Genomic DNA, 19,442 nt, shown 5'->3' with positions numbered 1-19,442 from the left:
TACTGGGGATTGATTGAACTCGGGTCCTTGTGCTTGCAAGGCAGGCCGCTGAACCACTGAGCTAAATCCCCGGCCCCAGTTGGTCAGCTCTTAGCTGTGTGACTTTAATTACTAAAGTGTGCTTGAGTGTGCTTCATATTTCTTTGAAATGTCCACAATGTTACATGTCTTAGAGGGCTAAATGTTAGTATTAGTGCATAAAGAACATGCAAGTTGAATATCATGAATGAAATACAGATGAAATAGGAATGGGAGGAGAAAATATTCCTAGCGGAGTTTGCTTATTTCTCCTCATTATCTGATGTATTTTAAGTCCAGAGCGTGAATACCGTTAGACTAGTCTTTAGGGTAGCAGGAGTAGTTGTTTTTGGGCCCTTCTGGAAGGAACTTTTTCAGCTTCAACCACATATTCACTGCCTGCTATTTCATGATTGTGGTTTCTAATGCCCAAGGTTTTAGAATGTTGGTCCTCAACCTATGTGCATAGGAGCTCATCAGAATCTCTGATGTGCCAGAGAGGGAGAGGTGATTTGAAAATGACCCTTAGGAAAGGTATGTCCAAAGTCCTCTAATTCTCTTTCCCTGAGAACTGTTTTAGAGTCCTTATTAAAATGCTAATATTCTATTGGGAAGAGGTCACACCTAAAGGAAAGCAGAATTACAAATAGGAAATTGAAGAGAGAGTGTGAAAGAAATTAGGAAGAGAAAAAAAAATGTTAAGAAATCATGTGAATGGGCAGATAAACTGTTGGATATGTGTATGGGTTATCTTAGTTCACAGATGTACTTTTAGCATGACCCTGATTCACCTTTTTACATAAATGTACAAGACTAATAATTAACCTCTTTCAGAGAAGACTCACCCAGCCACGTCACCTAGGAGGAAAATGCCAGCCCAGAAGGCTGAAATGTTACCACCTTAGTGAATCCCCCAGCTCCGCTCCTCAGCTTGGCTCACCTGAGTGACTACCACCCTCCTGTTAAGTAGGAGCAGGTGTAGATACTTCCACATGATTCCTATTATTCTCTAAAGCAGACACTATATTTCTGCTAAAGTCCAATAAAAAGAAAAACAGCTTGGTAACAACTCTGCAAAGACTATAAATAAATATCTGTACTCTTGTGTTTGTGATAGTTACAAAGTGTTCTTCCAATAGTGCAATTTCAGGGCTGGGATATAGCTCAGTGGAACGGTGCCTGCCTGGAAAGCTCCAGGCTCTGAGTTCAATCCCCAGTACCAAAAAAAAAAAAAAAAAAAAAAAAAAGTACTGTTTGTCCTTATCTTGATGACTACAAGAGCTTCCAACTTGATTTCCCTGGCTCTGTTCTCCTATAGTGCCAATCCATGGTGCTTTTCATATATGTAGTAATTTCCATGATGCTCTGTTCATAAAGGGTTATGTATACACATATCGGGGATGAACACAAAATATGGTGAATGTTTAAATTTAAAATTTATTACAATAAAGGACACACTGCCCTTATTCCCCCTTGCTTCAACCATCCTTACTCCATTTACTTGCCACATTCTAAGACAGTTTTAAAAACCCTCTTTTCATAGTATCTTTAGTTGTGCTCTTACGGCTGCCTCAGTGTCCTGGGTCAATTCAGAACAATCACCTGCTGTGGTCACTTTGACATTAGGAAATAGCCAGGAGTCTCATGGTGCCGGATCTCTTGAATGAAGTGGGTGAGGACACACTGCAATGTTTTTACAAGCCGGTTTTTATTGGACAGAAGCAGCAGCATTCACCGCATGCTTTACTATACCTCAAAAGGCATTCGCAAAAGAGGACTTCCAGAGCTGCCTCAGAAAGTGGCCAGAATGATGGAGTGAGTGTATTCAGAGTGGCGGGGGTTAATGACAATGTGGTGCTGCTTTTTTTTTTTTTACTGTAGTAATTTTGTTTAATTTAAAGCCACCGTGTTTTTTGATCAGCCTGTGTGTGTGTAGACGTGTGTGCCTGTGTGTGTATGTGCGGAATCCATATGAGAATGTTTCCTCTATTTTTTGGCTTGGTTTATAGCATTGCTGATTCTTTAGCTGCTGAAATAGAATTTTTTATTCAGAATATGTGATGTCATTTTTAGGTGCATCATAGTGATTGGTAAATTACTAAATCTTGTAAATAATTGTAGCAATTTAGCTATTTAATAAATTGGAACATATTCAGGATTATCTAAGTAATAAATGTGTTAATTTCATTTATTTGAACTGACAAGATTTCTTGAGGGAGGTGGAATTGTTTCTCTCCGTATGGAAATCATACCTAAGCCATGTCTTACCGTGGGGTCTATCACACGGGCCAGGGAAGGAAATGTTGGCTCTCGCTTTTTTAAAAATTAATTTCTTTAAAATTAAAGGTACACCTAATGCTGGACTTTTATTTCTTTCATATAATCACAGTTCTCAGATATATGCTCTTTTTAATGTGTACTGCTTTATCCAGAAGTTTTCTTCAGGAAACTCATAGGGAATTTGTTACTATCTTACCATAGTTCACTATAATCTACCTAAAGTGTTAAGCCATTCCAAATTTTCCAACCTAAAAGATGAGAATATAATTATTTGCACGCTACCAGCTATAGATCCATAATGATAGATTTGAGAGATAGAAATATAGATTAATAAAATACTCAAACTAAGAATGAGATCAGAGACAGCCCAGATGCTTATCTGCCATCCTAAGGAAGGGATTTTGTCTTCCTGTTGTTTCTACATTTTCCCTCTAGTATTTGAAGCAAACTGAAATCAGGAGTACAGGTAACAATACACTACTGCAACTTCTATATGTGCCCTATTTTGCAATCTGCAGGAGAAAACAGACTTCTTTCTGAGGATCATCAGCGTGACTGGAATTAGGGTTGCAAGGAATGGAAAGAAATCATTTGGGCAACGTTGACTTTCAGGCAGTCAACACCTAGCCAGAAACTTTGTCAATCCCCACCAAGTCTGCATATATGCCCATGTTAGAAGAGCTTCCCAAATTATAAAATCTATTAACGTATTTCCAGAGGCAATTTTAAGAATGACAAGGGAAAATTCAAAGTGGTAGCCGAAAAGTTTGAGAGATTCACACAGTCGCTCGCCTTATCCATTTAACCCCACACCCATCCCGTTTTTAAAAAGAGCTGGCACATATCATTGGCTGGAAAGTTAGGCTTTGAGAAAAGTAGAGACTTCCCAATAGTTCTGTGGTCCCAAGTTCAGTATGAGAATGTTATCTCTACATTCCAAACTCAGCTTCTAGCCCTTGCACTGAACTGGCCCGCTGTAATGACTGGCAACTGGTGACACTAATAGAGTTCTGTCAGGTTTTCCCTCAGATTCCCCCTTCCTAACCACTCCTTCCAGGACTAAAGGTAGGTAGGAAACAAGGAAATGTCAATCTGAAATCCCCTGGAAGCCTCCGTCTGTAAAGGTTCTGAGGATTACAGGTAGGGAGCAATTCTTACCTCGATAGTACAACTGCTACTGATTTAAGCCAAAAAAGAAAAAAAAAATCACTTGTCCCAAGAATTCTCTTCTTACAGAACTGTGTTTTGACTCAGTTGAGAATTATATCAAAATAATTTTGATATCAAGGTGTTTCTGTGACTCTGTCAGCCATTGTTCAGAATGAGATACACCATGGGTTTAAAGGTTTATCCTGTAAGAACAGCACATACTAACTAGTCTAGGTATAGAAATGTTTAAGACCAGAGAACAGGCTCACATCTTCTTTACCCACTTGGGTGAACAGGGGCAGAGGAGTAGAGGTGTTGACAATTTGACTCAGTTTCTCTCCTTGGTAACTTCTGCTCAGCCCAGCTTCCCACCCCTGATCATTGGACCACCAGTTTGAGGCAAGCAGGCAATGCAGGTAGTGAATGATTTTCAGAGCCTTTTGTTGGTTTCCTTGTTTTTTCCAGTAGCAGGGATCGAACTCAGGACCTTGCATTTGCCAGGCAGGCACAGTCACACTGTGAATGAGAAACATTACAATTCCAAAACATTTTCCAGTATGTGATTTTTTTAAAAATCTCAATATCAAGTAACAATTTTTACTGGCTGACATTGGCTTCCTAACTCCAGAATGTCGAAAAAATATTCTTGGATTGAATAAGAGTTTCAGGAAGTGATTTGCAAGAATAAATACCAACACATGCATGCAGGAAGGAGTAATGGCTTATATATAAGCCTTCTTCCTTCTTAAAACAGTTCCATATTGCTCGATCAATCCACAAATTTCAAACATTCTTCCATCTAGCCTTATAATGTCTCTTCAAAGTAGCTATATATTATTCCCATTTAGTGGAAGGTGAAAGTATTTGTTTTTGTGTTATTTCAAGTTTTAGAAATTCCCAATGGCGTGTGCTGGGGATCGAACTCAGGTCCTCGTGCTTGCGAGGCAGGAGGCGAATCACTGAGCCAATTCCCTGGCTCCCAAATGTTTTGATATGCATTCCCTATGAGGAAAATATTCTGTCTTCAAACTTCGGAGTGAATGATAAAGGCACCCATGAAAGAACATCAAAGTGTAGACTAGCACTGTCCAAGGAAGGTGGGTCGTGAGCTGACCAGCGCTTGCAGAAGGAGACCATACCTGTATACACCACTACCCTGGTGTCCTGTGGTGGCCCTAGACCATGCTCACAGCAGGACCGCTCCTGAAGCGCTGCCCTCCTGAGTGGGACCGAAGGGTGATGGACTAGTGAGGTACAGAGGTCACTCCGTAGGTCCTTACTTCCACAGCCTGTGTGGACTTTAAGTGCTCACACTGTTCGTGTAGAAGGATGTCAGCGTTTGTTGCACTTCCTCCTCTTAGACTAATCTGTAGGTAGAGATCGCCATTCCTTTCCTAGGCAAGCGAACAGAAGTGTCTCGGCCAACGGGAAAGGCTCAGACCCCCTTTGTGAGGAGATACCGCGCCAAGCCATTAACAGGGCTGTGCTATTGCAGGGTCACCAATGATGGCAGCGAAGAGCAACAAGAGGGACCTGTCTGGTGCAGGAAAGGAAGATTCCTTTTCAAGTGGACATGAAAGCACATTAAGCTACTCGAGTTTTGCTGTCAGGTAAGAGCCTCAGAGAAGCCTGAAACCTGTGGTTTCCGCTGAATCACTCAGCAGCAACACTTTTGACTTGAACCGGAATATCTGCTTTATACGTTTCCACATAGAACAATGGAAACATTCCTCACCAGAATCAATGTCTCTCTACTCCCATACAGTTAAGTTAAGCAAATATACCTCTTCCCACTGGCTGTTGCTCTGATCATCTATATCCATAATCACCGAAGGTTAAGTAACCAAACTTTCTTTCAGTTTACCATCAGGGACTGTAGAAATCGCAGTTAGGACCAGACTTTAGGTATTCCCAAAAAGCTTTTCTATGACGAATACATGCTCTATCTTCAATAGATTGATGTTGAGATTGCCTAGGTTTTTGCATCTGAAAATTAGGGTCAACAAATCCTTCCTCCCCTGCTGTCTTTTCTCTGCAGTACATTAAAACTTCTGGGCCAGAGATTTAGCTCAGTCGTGCCACCCACTGCCTAGCAAGCACAATCCCTAGTACAAAAAAAAAAAGTTCTACTAACCAGTAAGCAAGCTTGGAGATGGACAGTGAGGTAATCTCCTAGTTTTCTTAGCTAATTTGTAAATAAAAGGTCAGTCCAAAACATTTTGTCACTTCAAAATAACTGTAATACATTTGCAACATTTCAGTTTAGCGGGATAATGTATTAGTAAAATCTTCAAGGATTGATAATTGTGACCATCTAAAGAAAAATAGTATATTATCAGTAAAATATAACCATTATGCTCTAACATTACATAATTCACACAATAAATATTTTTAAAATTTTTTGAAATGAATTTTATGTATTTAAAATGCTTGGCTAGTAGTCATTGTGCAAAACAGTACAGCAGCTCTTCAAAAAATTAAAAACAGGGCACCTATGATACAGAGAAATCTCATTTCTGTGTATTATCCAGAGCAATTTGAATCAGTACTTCAAAGAAATTTCCAAACTTTCATGCTCATTGAAGCATTATTCGTTAGTTAAGATATAGAATTAATTTCAGTGGCTGTCAAGACATAAAAAGATGAAATGTGATGTCCATCCACATTCTCAAGATGGACTCTTAATCACCACTCAAAAAAGAAGGAAACCCTGTCATTTGTAACCACATAAATGAACAGGGGGCCACAAGGAAAGTGAAGGAAGGCAGACACAGGAAGACGAACACCTCGGCTCCTATTTGTATGATCAACTTGAAATACAACTCATAAACACACATAGGAGGGTGGTAGTTGTCAGACATTGAGATGTGGATATTACTAAGTGATCATTAAATGTCCCTCATTTCAATAATCAGCTTTTATATCTCAAAGTGAATGAAATTGGGGTGAATACGTGTAGAGCTTTCCAAGGGAATGGATTTTGAAATAGAACTTTTACTTCATCTTGTTTGTGATATAATTTACCTCTTTCTTTTAACCTGTGAAGAATCATGCTCCTATTTAACTGATGATTCTGGATCTGTGGGTTGGTTGATAGAGGTTGCACTATACCTATACCCACAGGTATGGTGGGCATCTAAAGTATGGGCCACCACAATGCCAGCATGTCACAGCTGCACTTTTTAAAAGGACTATAAAAGTCTAGGACTTTCTGGCCTGCCTTGCTTTTCATTCCAGAGGTTTTGAAGCTAGATGAGGTATTTTGTGAGAAGGGACTAAGAATAAGTTCAAGAGAAGGTTGTAAGGAATCTCAATTCAGAGTTAGCCTCATTATTTCCAACAACTCAGTAACTGTCAACTAGCATTGGGATTTACGTGGTTTTTCCTTTAAAAATACTTGGCAAATGGGCACTTATTGTGTATGCTCTATGCTAAGCATTGGGCCAGATGCTTTTGTAGATGTAGAAATCGTGTTTCAGCCTCTTTGCAATCTAGTCCAATAAACAAGATGAATACCTGTAAAATAAATCGGATCGTCAATAAAATAACGTTTGTTCAAGTGCTACATTGAAGGTTATGGCAAAAGGTCACAGGAGAAAAAGGCTGACGCTGGGTAGATTTTCCTGAAAAGCTTCCTGTGTCAAGTGGGATTTGGAGAGGTGAGAGAGAGAGTGGGACCTGAATGCTCACAGACGGTGCAACCTGGTCGAGGCGTGGAGGAAGGTGGTACCTCCCGTACACCAGTGAGTCGGCTCCCGTAGAGTCCTGGGAGAAGTAACATCTCCTATTTCCCAAGAACACATTCTCGGCTATTGGTCTTGCGCCTGTGTGTCTGTGTACATTATGTTTATGTTAATGCAAAGTTGTTACAAAAACATGATTCAAATTTGAAAGTTGCTTGGAGCAAATGAAGACAACATATGTGAGAACACAAAGTGCTCCAGTCATGTCTGATTTCATGAATTCTCTCATATGTCTTATCTGTGGCAGCGAAGGCCTCACTCGTCAGGAACAACCAGGAGCCATGAAAAATTCTTAGATGGAATTTTAGGCATTTAATTTCCTTGGCTTTGCTCATTATTTCTAATGCAGCTAGGAGAGCTAGGAGTAACTCAACCTGCTGGTTTCCTCATTGTTTTCAATTCCTCGATTGTCTGTGATAAACAAGGAAATGATCTAAAATGGATGTCTAAGCATGGATTAGTCTAGCGGGGGCAGGCCCATCTGAAGACCTGGTTTATCTGCCTTAGATCTGGTTGAGGATCTCTCAGTATGCTTTGAAAGCTCCCAAAGAAGACCCAGAAATCAGATCACCTTTAAAATTAGATTTTGTGGGGCTGGGGATTTAGCTCAGTGGTTCCACCACCTGCCTCGCAAGTGCAAGGGCCCAAGTTCAATCCCTGGTACCAAGGGAAAAAAAAAGGATTGCTTAAAAAAATAGATTTTGCTTTCTGTGCTTGTAATTAACCATAGTTATCTACAATTCCCAAATATTAAATGAAAAATTCTGGAAATAAAGTTCATAGATTTTAGATAACTTATTTTAGCATAGTCATAATTGTTCTGTTTATTATTGTTTGTAACCTCTCACTATGCCTAATTTATAAATTAAGCTTCATCATAGGTATGTATGTAGAGAGGGGAGAAAAGCACACTGTATATAAGGCTCCATGTTACCTGTGCCTTGATACATCCATTGGGAGTTTGAGCCCATCCTGTGTGGATAAGGAGGGACTGCTGTGTTTACTTCACTAGATAAGTGCCCTTGGAGGATGAGTTTCTGGTCGGTTTCATTTCCAGGGCAAGAATAACTCCTGATAGCAAATTAGTGAACATACATCTCTGGTAACAACAAGTACACAATAGTCTGGGTGGCTTTAATAGAGACAAGTAGGCATTATTGGAAAAAATGTAAAATGTGTGTGCTATTTATGATCATTTTTGAATTACACTCATCCTCAAACCAGAATGTTGTTTATACTTTCGCTGACAATGGGCTCAGTGTTATTAAAGATGAAATCTTCTGGCCACCAGTGAGTTTTCCAGCAAGTTCAAGAGCTACTGGCTTCTATTCTTACAGCACTATAGACAGCTCTAACTTACACAGTACAGACCAACATTTCATTGTATCCTTGGTGTCTTTTTCCCCCATAGACTAAGCAATGCTATAAATAGTAGTTAGGCTCTCAGACAGGTACACAAAAGACCATTTAACATATGGAGGTTAAATATATATTTGTTGATGAATGAATAAACAGACACTACCTCTACTCAATTGAAGTCTCTATCCTTAAATCAAGGGTTCATGTGATATATGAAAGAGAAGGTAAATACTTTCTACTTCTATTCAGGAAGATGAAGTTAGACCTGTGCAAAATTTTATGAAAAATGTACTTCCTGGCACCCTTTGCTTTAGCTTTCAGTTTCTTCACTGTGATCACTCTACTTTGGATGAGCTCAGGAGAACTCTGCACATTTCACTTGTTTGTCAATTATTTACTACTCCCTGCCTCTTTTCTCTCAAAATTCACTTCTTTTGTAAAACTGATTTCAATTAGATAATAGAAAGGAAAGATTCAGGTAGAACCATTTCATAGTATGTTGTGTCTCACCATAACCACTCTAAGTCATTCATCCTCTTAAAAGAATAGTTATAAACTCAAGTAAATATTGAAAGAAGTGTAACCAAAGAAGCAAGAGCAGGCTGAAATTTCCAACCAGCTTGTGATGGACCTGGGCCAGGAGAGGGTACCATTTTTAATAGCAAGATGTGTCTTGTTTGAGTATGTTAGTCTTTCCCTAAGAATCTTCCCTCGGAGTCTGTGTAAATCAACTCCCACAGATCATACTGAAATCTAAACTTTCTCACAGGACTTCCTTTCCCCACCATCTTAGTGACACCTGTGAATAAGATCGTGTTCGTGCTATCAATCTCATTTTCGTAGTCTCCATGTCCTTTTAGCAATATCGCAGACCATGCGTATTCTTATCTCTGTTTCTCACTGTTCAGCCCAACTTCAGTTCTCTAAAGGCCAAGTGGTCCACACGCACAAATGCAGGCACGAGCCTCAGACCCTCATCCTCTTTATCGTTGAAGCTTCAATCTTTTTATCTGTGAAATGGGATAATATTAGAACCTGAGTAATTGAAACTGTGAGGACTGCACTATGAGAGACAGATGAGGTTTTTATGTAGCGCCTGTTGCATAGTGAAGCACAGCAGGTGAAAAATGGTCCAGGTTGCTACACAGTCTTCGTTTTCCTGTCATTATCTTTCTGGCTGTTGGATTTCCATGCTTTTGTGATCAATCTCAGTCCTACTTTGGGGGGAGAATATAATGTAAGACTTCATTCAGAGTCTCCTACACTCCTTCTGCCATGCGAGTGTGGCACAGGGACTTTCTCTGGGCTGGGGCTCCGCCACATGGAAGCCTGCCTGTGCCTTGCCGCTCTCTCCCAGGCTTCTGCAGGCGACTCTAGCTTCGGCCGTGCCTGCCTCTGCATACCTTCCAGCCACCGAGGCCATGGCAGGGCAGTTTCCTGAGCACAGTGTAGCCCACCCGGCAGAACCGCTGGCCACAAGAGGCCACCCGCACTGCTTCTCTTCTGTCTCCCCTATGTCAAGCCCTGCATAACTTATGTCAGGCCGAGGCCTCAGTCCCTGTGATCTCTCACTTTCGTCCCGCTCCACCTCACATGCACTTCCCTATCAGGAAAGCAAACTGGTCCTGTCCTCCCTTCCTCCTCTGCTTGCTCACTCTATTGAAATCTGGGCTTCAGGTGGCTCATCAGGAGAATCCCCAACCTTGGCTTTGGCGATGTCTGAGGACCGGCTCCAGGGCCCATTCATGGGCAGAAGGTCAGATGTGAACCATCACATGCGACTCTTCATTTTCCAAGTCGTGTCTGAGGGTTCTACAGAAACCAACCACACCGCTTATCTGAGCGGTTCCTCATTCCCTGTTTTCCATGTTAAACACTTAAAACTACTTTCTCCTAGACATCATAGGCTTTTCTATTTAAGCTTCGTACAGCGTGCTGTGAGTCTGTCACTCGTACAGGCTTACCGAGTATACCCAGTTGTAGCATTTCAAGTCACATTCTAGGAATCTAGCCACTTAGAAAACACAGCACAGTCCATATTTCACCTCCTGTTTCCTTAGCTAAGGAAATATCCTGCTTCCAATTCTATAGTATCCTCTCTGATATTCTAGGACCTCTAAAGATATTTTCATCATTTTAATTGATGTGGTCATTTGGGTCCACTAGAATCACTATCAGAAGTGTGTGCCTGCCATGAAGTTAATAAGTATCTCCATCAAGTCTCAACACCAACACTAAAGAAAACAGATGAAAAATGTGTCCATATATACATGTAAGGATAGGAGAGTACTAGGTATAGATTTAAACACACACACACACACACACACACATATATAAAATTTTTAATCACAACGGACCTGAGTTCCAAAGGCAGATGAGTTCGGCTGGCAGAGAATAAATGAAGCAAAATTGGGAAAGAATGAAGAGATGTTTTCTTTTACAACCTCTACTACGTTTCTCATTCTCATTTTTTTTTAATTTTATTGAGTTTATTGGTACATTTTAGGGATACAGTACAGTTACATTCATTGTTGGGATCATGTACCTTTACATGGCAAGTCTTGATTCTCATTTTTTCCCCTTACCTCGGCCCTCCCTTCACCCCCTCCTCCCCTCCCCATCTACAAACACTTTATTTTCATCTTTTCACTCTCTCACATTTTTTTCTTTTCCCTTTTTGTTCTTCCCCTACGCATCACACCTTCCCTACACCTTTAGCTCCTTTCTTCAAATTTCTAAATGTCAGTAATCTTATTGGAATCTTATGCATTGTTGCAGAATATTCACACCAGGGAAACTATTTGGTATTTACACATGTGTGACTTATTTATTTCACTTAGGAGTATATCTTCAATATGTATCCATTTTCCTATGAATGAATCTATTCTCTCGCTCTTTATGGCTGAGTAATATTCCATTTTATAGAAAAACCACAACTTCTTTATCCAGTTTCCAACGGATGGGCAAATAGGTTGTTTCCAAGATTTAGCTATTACAAACTGTGCCGCTATAAACATGGGTGCACATACTTCTCTGTGATATGATTCTTTTAGTTCTCTTGGAAAGATACCCAACAGAGGGATGGCTGGGTCAAATGGAACCTCCAGTCCAAGCTCTTTGAGGTATCTCCATATTGATTTCCATAGTGGTTGCACTAGTCTGCACTCCCACCAACAATGGAGGAGGGTTCCTTTCTCCCCACAACCCCGCCAACATTTGTTATTGTGTGATTTCTTGATAGCAGCCATTCTTTGTGGGGTGAGGTGGAATCTCAGTGTTGTTTTCATCTGCATCTCTCGAATGACCAGTGATGTGGAACATTTTTTCATATATTTTCTTGCTGCTTTCACTTCTTTGTATGAGAAATGTCTGTTCATTTCGGATGCCCATTTTTGGATCGGGTCTTTATATTTGGGGGGACTGATTGTTTTGAGTTCTTTATATATCCTTGATAATAGTCCTTTGTCTGAGGTACAGCTGGTAAAAATTTTTTCCCACATTGTAGATTGTCTCTTAGTTCTGCTAATGGTTTCTTTTGAAGTACAGAAGCTTTTTAGTAAGATGAGATCCCAGTTGTTGATTCTTTCTGCTAGTTCCCGTGCTACTGAGGATTTGTTCATAAAGTCTTTTCCTATACCAATGTCTTCCAGAGTTCTGCCTAACTTACTTTCCAGCAAGTTTAATGTTTCTGTTTTAATATTTAGATCTTTAATCCATTTGGATTTTAATTTAGTGCATGGCGAAAGATAAGGGTCTAATTTTAATCTGTGACAGGTTGATATCCAGTTTTTCCAACACCATTTATTAAAGAGGCTATCTTTCCTCCACTGAGGATGGTGAGCTCCTTTGTCGAAGATGAGGTAGCTGAGTACATCTGCATTTGTTTTTGTGTCTTCCAGTCTGTTCCATTGATCCTCAGGCCTATTTCTTTGCCAGTACCATGCTGATTTTATCACAGTGGCTTTGTAGTATAGTTTCAAATTGGGAATTGTTACACCTGGTGCCATGTGACTGTTGCCTATAATGGCTTTTGCTATTCTAGGTCTCTTGTGGTTCCAAATGAATTTTTGGATTCTTTTTTCTAGTTCTGTGAAATATAGTGTTGGAATTTCAATTGGCATTGCATTGAATGTATATAGCAGTTTCGGTAGTATGGCCATTTTCACTATGTTGATTCTTCCTACCCAGGAGCAGGGGATATCTTTCCATTTTTTTATATCCTCTTCGATTTCTTTTTTCAGAGTGCTGTAGTTTTCAGTGTAGAGATCTTTTGTTTCTTTTGTTAGATTGATTCCTAGATACTTCATTTTTTTGGATGCTATTGTAAAAGGAATTTTTTCCCTTATTTCTCTTTCTGTCTGTCTGTTATTTGTGTATAGAAAGGCTATTGATTTTTGGGTATTCACCTTGTATCCAGATACTTTACTGAATCTGTCAATTAAGTCTAGAAGTTTTTTGGTGGAGTTTTTTGGATCTTCAATGTAGAGTATCATATCATCAGCAAATAATGATAGTTTAACTTCTTCCTTTCCTATCTTTATTGCTTTAATTTCTTTCTCTTGTCTAATTGCTGTGGCTAATGTTTCCAGAACTATATTGAAGAGAAGTGGCGATAGTGGGCATCCTTGTCTTGTTCCTGATTTTAACATGAAGGTTTTCAGTTTTTGGCCATTCAATATGATGTTGGCTGATGGTTTTTCATAAATAGCCTTTATTAAATTGAGGTATAGACCATCTATTCCAATTTTTTGCAGGGTTTTTATCATGAATGGGTGTTGAATTTTATCAAATGCTTTTTCTGCATCTATTGAGAGGATCATATGGTTTTTGTCCTTGACTTTGTTAATATAATGTATTACATTCACTGACTTTCGTATGTTGAACCACCCTTGCATCTCTGGAATAAATCCGACTTGGTCATGATGGATGATCTTCTTAATAATCCTCTGTATTCTGTTTGCTAGTATCTTATTAAGGATTTTTGCATCTATATTCATTAAGGAGATTGGTCTGTAGTTCTCCTTTTTGGTTGTATCTTTCTCTGGTTTGGGAATCAGAGTGATACTTGCTTCCAGGAATGAATTTGGAAGTATAGCTTCTCTTTCAATTTCATTGAAAAGTTTGAAGAGTAATGGTAGTAGTTCTTCTCTAAATGTCTTGTAAAATTCAGCAGTGAATCCATCAGGGCCTGGGCTTTTCTTTGTTGGTAAGTTTTTAATTACATTTTCAATTTCACTGATTGTGATTGGGGTGTTTAAAATGTTTTTATCTTCTTCGTTCAACTTTGGTAATTCATAAGTATCTAGAAATCTGTCCATTTCTTCTGTGTTTTCCATTTTATTAGAGTACAGGTTCTCAAAGTAGGTGTTCATGATCCTCTGGATTTCTTTCGGATCTGTTGTGACTTCGCCTTTTTCATTCCTAATTGCATGGATCTGAGCCTTTTCTTTCCTTTTTTTGATAAGATTAGCTAAGGGTTTGTCAATTTTATTTATTCTTTCAAAAAACCAGCTCTTTGTTTCATTTATTTTTTGTATCGTTTTCTTAATTTCAATTGCATTGATTTCTGCTCGGATCTTTATAATTTCCTCTCTTGTTCGAGCTTTGGGTTTTTCTTGCTCTTGTTTTTCTAGGAGTCTAAGTTTCATCGTTAAGTTGTTTATTTGAGCCCGCTCTGTTTTCCTAGTGTGGGCATTCAATGTTATGAATTTTCCACGTAGAACTGCTTTCATTGTGTCCCAAAGATTCCTGTATGTTGTATTGGCATTCTCATTTATTTGTAAAAACTGTCTAATTTCTTCTTTAATTTCCTCTGTAATCCATTGATTGTTTAGGAGAGTGTTGTTCAGTTTCCATGTGCTTGTGAAGTTTCTATAGTTTCTTGTGCTATTGATGTCTAGTTTGATTGCACTATGATCTGATAATAAACAGGGGATGACTTCAATTTTTTTGCATTTATTTAGACCTGTTTTGTGAGCCAGTATGTGGTCTATTTTGGAGAATGATCCATGTGCAGCCGAAAAGAATGTATATTCTGGTTTTTGGGGGTGGAATACTCTATAAACATCTATTAAGTCCATGTGTTCCAAAGCTTGGTTCAGTTCTATTATTTCATTGTTGATTTTCTGCCTAGTAGATCTGTCAATTTGTGATAGTGGGGTATTTAAATCCCCCACTACAATTGTATTAGTGCTTATTTGGTTTTTCATGTTACTTAATATTTGTTTTATATAGTTGGGGGCATTTATATTTGGTGCATATATGTTTATGATTGTCAGCTCTTCCTCTTGAATTGTTCCCTTTACAAGGATGTAGTGTCCTTCTTTGTCTCTCTTAATGAGTTTTGGTTTGAAATTTACTTTATCTGAGAATAAGATTGCTACCCCTGCTTTTTTCTGGACTCCTGACGCATGGAGAATTGTTTTCCATCCTTTCACTTTCAGTCTATGGACTTCCTTTTGCACTAGGTGTGTTTCTTGTATACAACATATTGTTGGATTTTGCTTCTTAATCCATTCTGCCAATCTGTTTCTCTTGATTGGTGAATTGAGGCCATTAACATTGATGGTTACAACTGATATATTTTGACTTATTCTTGTCATGTTTTTGTCCATTTGTTGACTCTTTTTACTTTTTCTCCCATCTCCTTTTAGTTTCTTGCCTTGCCTATTTGATTTGGTCTGTTGGGCCTCATGTTATTGTGAATTTCGTTGTCCTTTTCTAGGATATTGTTTAGAATTCCTTGCAGTGCTGGTTTGGTGTTCATGAAATTTCTCAGGTGCTCTTTGTCGTGGAAGTATTTTATTTCCCCATCTATTTTGAAAGAGAGTTTTGCAGGATACAAAAGTCTAGGTTGGAGATTCTTTTCTTTTAGGACTTGGAATACCTCACTCCAGGCTCTCCTTGACCTAAGGGTTTGTGTTGAAAAGTCTGCTGTGATTCTAATGGGCTTCCCTTTGCATGTGATTTGTTTCTTTTCTCTTACTGCTTGTAGTATTTTGTTTTTCTGTTGGATTTCTGGAATCTTGATTATTATATGTCTAGGTGTAGATTTTTTTTGATCGTGGCTAGTTGGGGTTCTATATGCCTCACTTATCTGTATGTCTAATTCTTCCCTTCTGTTTGGGAAGTTTTCTGTCATTAATTCTGTGAAGAGCTTTTTTATATCATTTGTGTTTTCTCCTGTTTTTTCATGAATTCCTATCAGTCTTATGTTATTTTTCTTTGTATCGTCTAGGAGTTGTTGGATTGATTTCTCATGATCCCTTACTGTTTTTAATAGACCTCTTTTTTCACGGTCACTGACTGCTATCCTATCTTCTATATCTGAAATTCTATCTTCGCAATCTTTTATTCTGTTTCGTACACTTTCAATAGAGTTTTTAATCTCCTGGATATCTGTTTGAATCTGTTTTATGGATTCCATTTCTTTCCTCTGTTGGGCATTCATTGTTTCCATGTCTTTCTTATGCTGAGTCTTCATGGCTTCTATCACAGTCTTGAGCTCATCTATTTTTTTCTCAGTTTCTGCTCTAGAGTCTCGAATCATGACTTCTATTTTGCTCATCATCTCTCTGGCTAGCTGGGAAATTATTTCTGATTTGAATTTTTCTAGAGCCTGATTGATCAATTTTGTTACCTCCTGTGCTATGGGTCCAGGGAGTCCTGTTGGTTCACTATCAGACTTTTCATCCTCATTTGTCCTACTATTTGCTATTGGTGAACTGGATATTTGTTTTTGTGTCTTGCTTAAGTGTTTTCTCATTTTTATTTTTATTGTTGGGTTGTCCTTCTTTAATTTCTGGGTATTACTTAAATCTTCCTAATATAGTTGCGTTTTAGCTTTTGAGTTTCTAATGACTCATAGACATTCTCGTTTTCATAATATCAGAGAAAACAACTCTTTAAATCAATCACCACTCTTTGTCCCAATTGATACATTCAGCAGCCCAATAGGATCAGGCACAGCTTGTCAACTGACCACTTGTGGTAGTCATTAATGTATCACCTTTAACTCATGTGAATTAGATTAATTTCAAGAAGCAGCTCATAGTATGTTTGCAGTGAATATTCTTTTCAATATGGCATCTTTACCATTTAGGATGGGGGGTTCGACTTAGAACGAGAGGATTAGATAAGTGAAAGAATTAGAGCAGGTTTGAAGTGAATCCAGAGGTTGTAGAATTACCTTACTATCTTTACAAAGCTATTAACTTCAGGGGGGATAGAGAGAGTGCAGGAATAAGGACAGGAATATATCCCCTTAACAGTAACAGGCGCTTGCCTTCCCTTGAAGGTACAGAGCCATGAGTGAGGTAAAATGACTGGAGAAAAGAACATAAAGAGAAACCCCTCCTAAAAACAAAAAATAATAAAAGAAGTCTGAGTTATTCAGGAGCTGGAATAAAAAGGGAGATGAGGGACACTATGGTGGAGCAAGAGACTGAGTTGGAGAGAGAGGACAGAAAAAAGAAAGAAATTTCAGGGTGGAATGAGGAAAAAAGAGAAGAGAGAGGGAAAGAAAAAGAATTTAAAGGTCCTCTTTCAGGCTATCTCTGATCTCATATTATACTACATGCACAGTCATATGTGGAGCCCAATCCCCTGGTCTTAGCTAGCAATGGCTGTTCCTCACGACTGAGACTGAACACAATCTACAAGGCCTAACTTTAGTTTCCTTACCCTCAGGGTTGAACTCCACTCAGTTCTATTACAGGTTTCCCCTGCCCTTTCTTTAAAGATGTTCAAAGTTGGGAGCTCAGAAAACTACCCTTCATGGGAACCTATGCCTCTGCAGAGTTGGTCTAAGGACTGGCCCGATCAGGAGTTTTGAGAACGGGGTGGGGGGTGTCATGTGGGTGTTTCAAGGGCGCCCACGTGGCTACCTTCCTTCCTGGGTCTGTTGTCACGCAGGCCGGGAGCTCGCACGCACAAAGCCGGGTGATTGCAGGCAGGCAGGCAGCTGAAGAAACCCCCTCCGGGGTCTTTGGGGCCTTCCTGGTCTGTTGTCATGCAGGCCGGGAGCTCTGTAATCCCAGCTCCACAGGAATCTGAGGCAGAATGATCTTAAGGTGAAGTTCAGCCTGAGCAACTTGGTGAGACCAGGTTCAAATGTCCATGAGGCTGCTGCTTACAGTGATCATCAGTTTGCGGGGGCAGGAGTTGGTGGAAGGCATCAGGTTTATTTCAAGCTCATCCTGAAGAAGAGAGAGGGTTTTTTCCACCTGGGATGTCTATATTGGTCTCATTCTCATTTTGTATATCGGGCAAAAATCAGATTTCTGAGAAGCAAATTGTCACAACCCAAGCAAAATATACAGTTGTAATTCACTGAGCATATGTGGAGTAAATTAATTCTTCAGACTAACAAATACTATGTTATTATTATTGCTTCAAATAGCTTCAGGCTTCATAAATGCCTCAGAGTTGTACCGTAGCGAATACAGTATAGTTCTGCAATTACTCATCTTTCCCTCACCCCATCCAGCTTAAAAATCTGTAATAAAGAAAGGATAAAAGCACTTCTTAAACCTCTCTTTGAATCTGTGGACAAATCTTAAGGAAAATGGATTCAAATTCTCCCAGGAGTTTTGAGTATGGAAATTTCCATTGATTGGCTGGGTGGTCGGATGGGGATGCAGCTCTCACAACATGGGAATGAAAATTACATTGGGTGACTGATGGTTCACTTAATGTATATATTTGTTTGTACTAATTAGTATTCACGTGCTTTCATTCTTCATCTCAGCTACAATCCCCTAAAAGAAAGGGATGGGACCTTGTCTGTTTAGGGTCATAGAGGAGACCAACCTGATGAGACAAGGGAAGGGTATGGGAACGCTAGTCACTGTTTCTAAGTAAAATCCTTCGAAGGACCAGAGATGTGAAGTGCACAGTTTCTAGGAGAAAAAAAATGTAAGGTAAATAAATGCCTTGGGCTCTGTTCTGTGCTCTTTGCCTCCGTATAATACCTCACTATCACCTTTCTCAGAGGCTCAGTCCCTATTTACTGAATTTCTCTGACAGTATCTACTATTGGAACATTCATTTGTAAAAACAGAAATGCAGCAGCTTAACCCTTCTAAGGATAGCTAGCTTTTCCTGTAGCTCAAGGACTTCAGCTAAGGAATGAAGCATTAAGTGAGGAATTTTGAATATCAAGCAGAAGAAGTTGTGATTTTAGGAGATTATTCAGGAAAAACTTCTAGAAAAATTCGTTAAGACCCATTGCATGCTACAATGTGTTGGCTTTTAGTGTTCAGAAAGAGCACCAAAGCCGCCAATCTGTGTGGTCATGGAAGGGGTCCCAGAGGTGGGTTGGGCAGGGTCAGATCTCAGCTGTGTGGTTTTCATGCAGCCTGACCACGGCCACCATTGTCCTGTGGCTCAGATTCCTCCACAGTGAAGTAGCATCAGTGTCATGGGGCCGATGAGGGAATTGTTCCTACCGCTCAACAAATGTTAACAGCTACTTCTTCCCAGAGCACAAGGTCAGTCCCGCAAAACAATTGAATGAGTGCTCATGGGGAATCATCTCAAAGCAACAGCTTTCTTTTGAAATGGTGTCAATGTTCTGCATTTGTGCCCACACCAATAGTGTAAGCAGGAGAGATAGATACTTTAGAGGTCAAAGTCATTTTCCGTTGAAATCAGAGAGGTGACAAAACTGCAGCAGAGCTTAGTGCTTATAACAGGAGAGGTCTCTCTCCTGGTCTCCAAGAATCGATGTGATCTTTGCCTACTTTGAATGATTTCTTTTTTGTAAGCCTTTCCCTAATGCCTGAGTATTCAAGAATTCCCAGCCTACAGTAGGTAGACTCCTTGGCTACTGAAGACCTTGCTGACTCTGGCACTGAAAGTCAAGGGCAGGACCATCACTGTCCTCCTCAACTC

General features: G+C 39.5%; 1 protein-coding gene across 1 annotated transcript in view; it reads left to right on the top strand.

Annotated features, from left to right (window-relative positions):
* Positions 1–19,442, top strand: part of LOC104848577 (potassium channel subfamily U member 1) — a gene marked incomplete at its 3' end in the record, with an annotated part of 121,167 nt that overhangs the window by 66,816 nt on the left and 34,909 nt on the right. The window contains exon 19 of the mRNA XM_033765578.1: positions 4,943–5,057. Coding sequence (XP_033621469.1) covers positions 4,943–5,057 — 115 coding nt within the window. The remainder of the gene's footprint in view (positions 1–4,942; positions 5,058–19,442) is intronic.

The sequence above is a fragment of the Fukomys damarensis genome, unplaced genomic scaffold (genome assembly GCF_012274545.1).
Source record: "Fukomys damarensis isolate Sample0158 unplaced genomic scaffold, DMR_v1.0_HiC HiC_scaffold_18, whole genome shotgun sequence".
NCBI lineage: Eukaryota > Metazoa > Chordata > Mammalia > Rodentia > Bathyergidae > Fukomys > Fukomys damarensis.
Note: the sequence above shows the minus strand (reverse complement) of the source record. Positions and strands in the feature narration are given on the sequence as shown.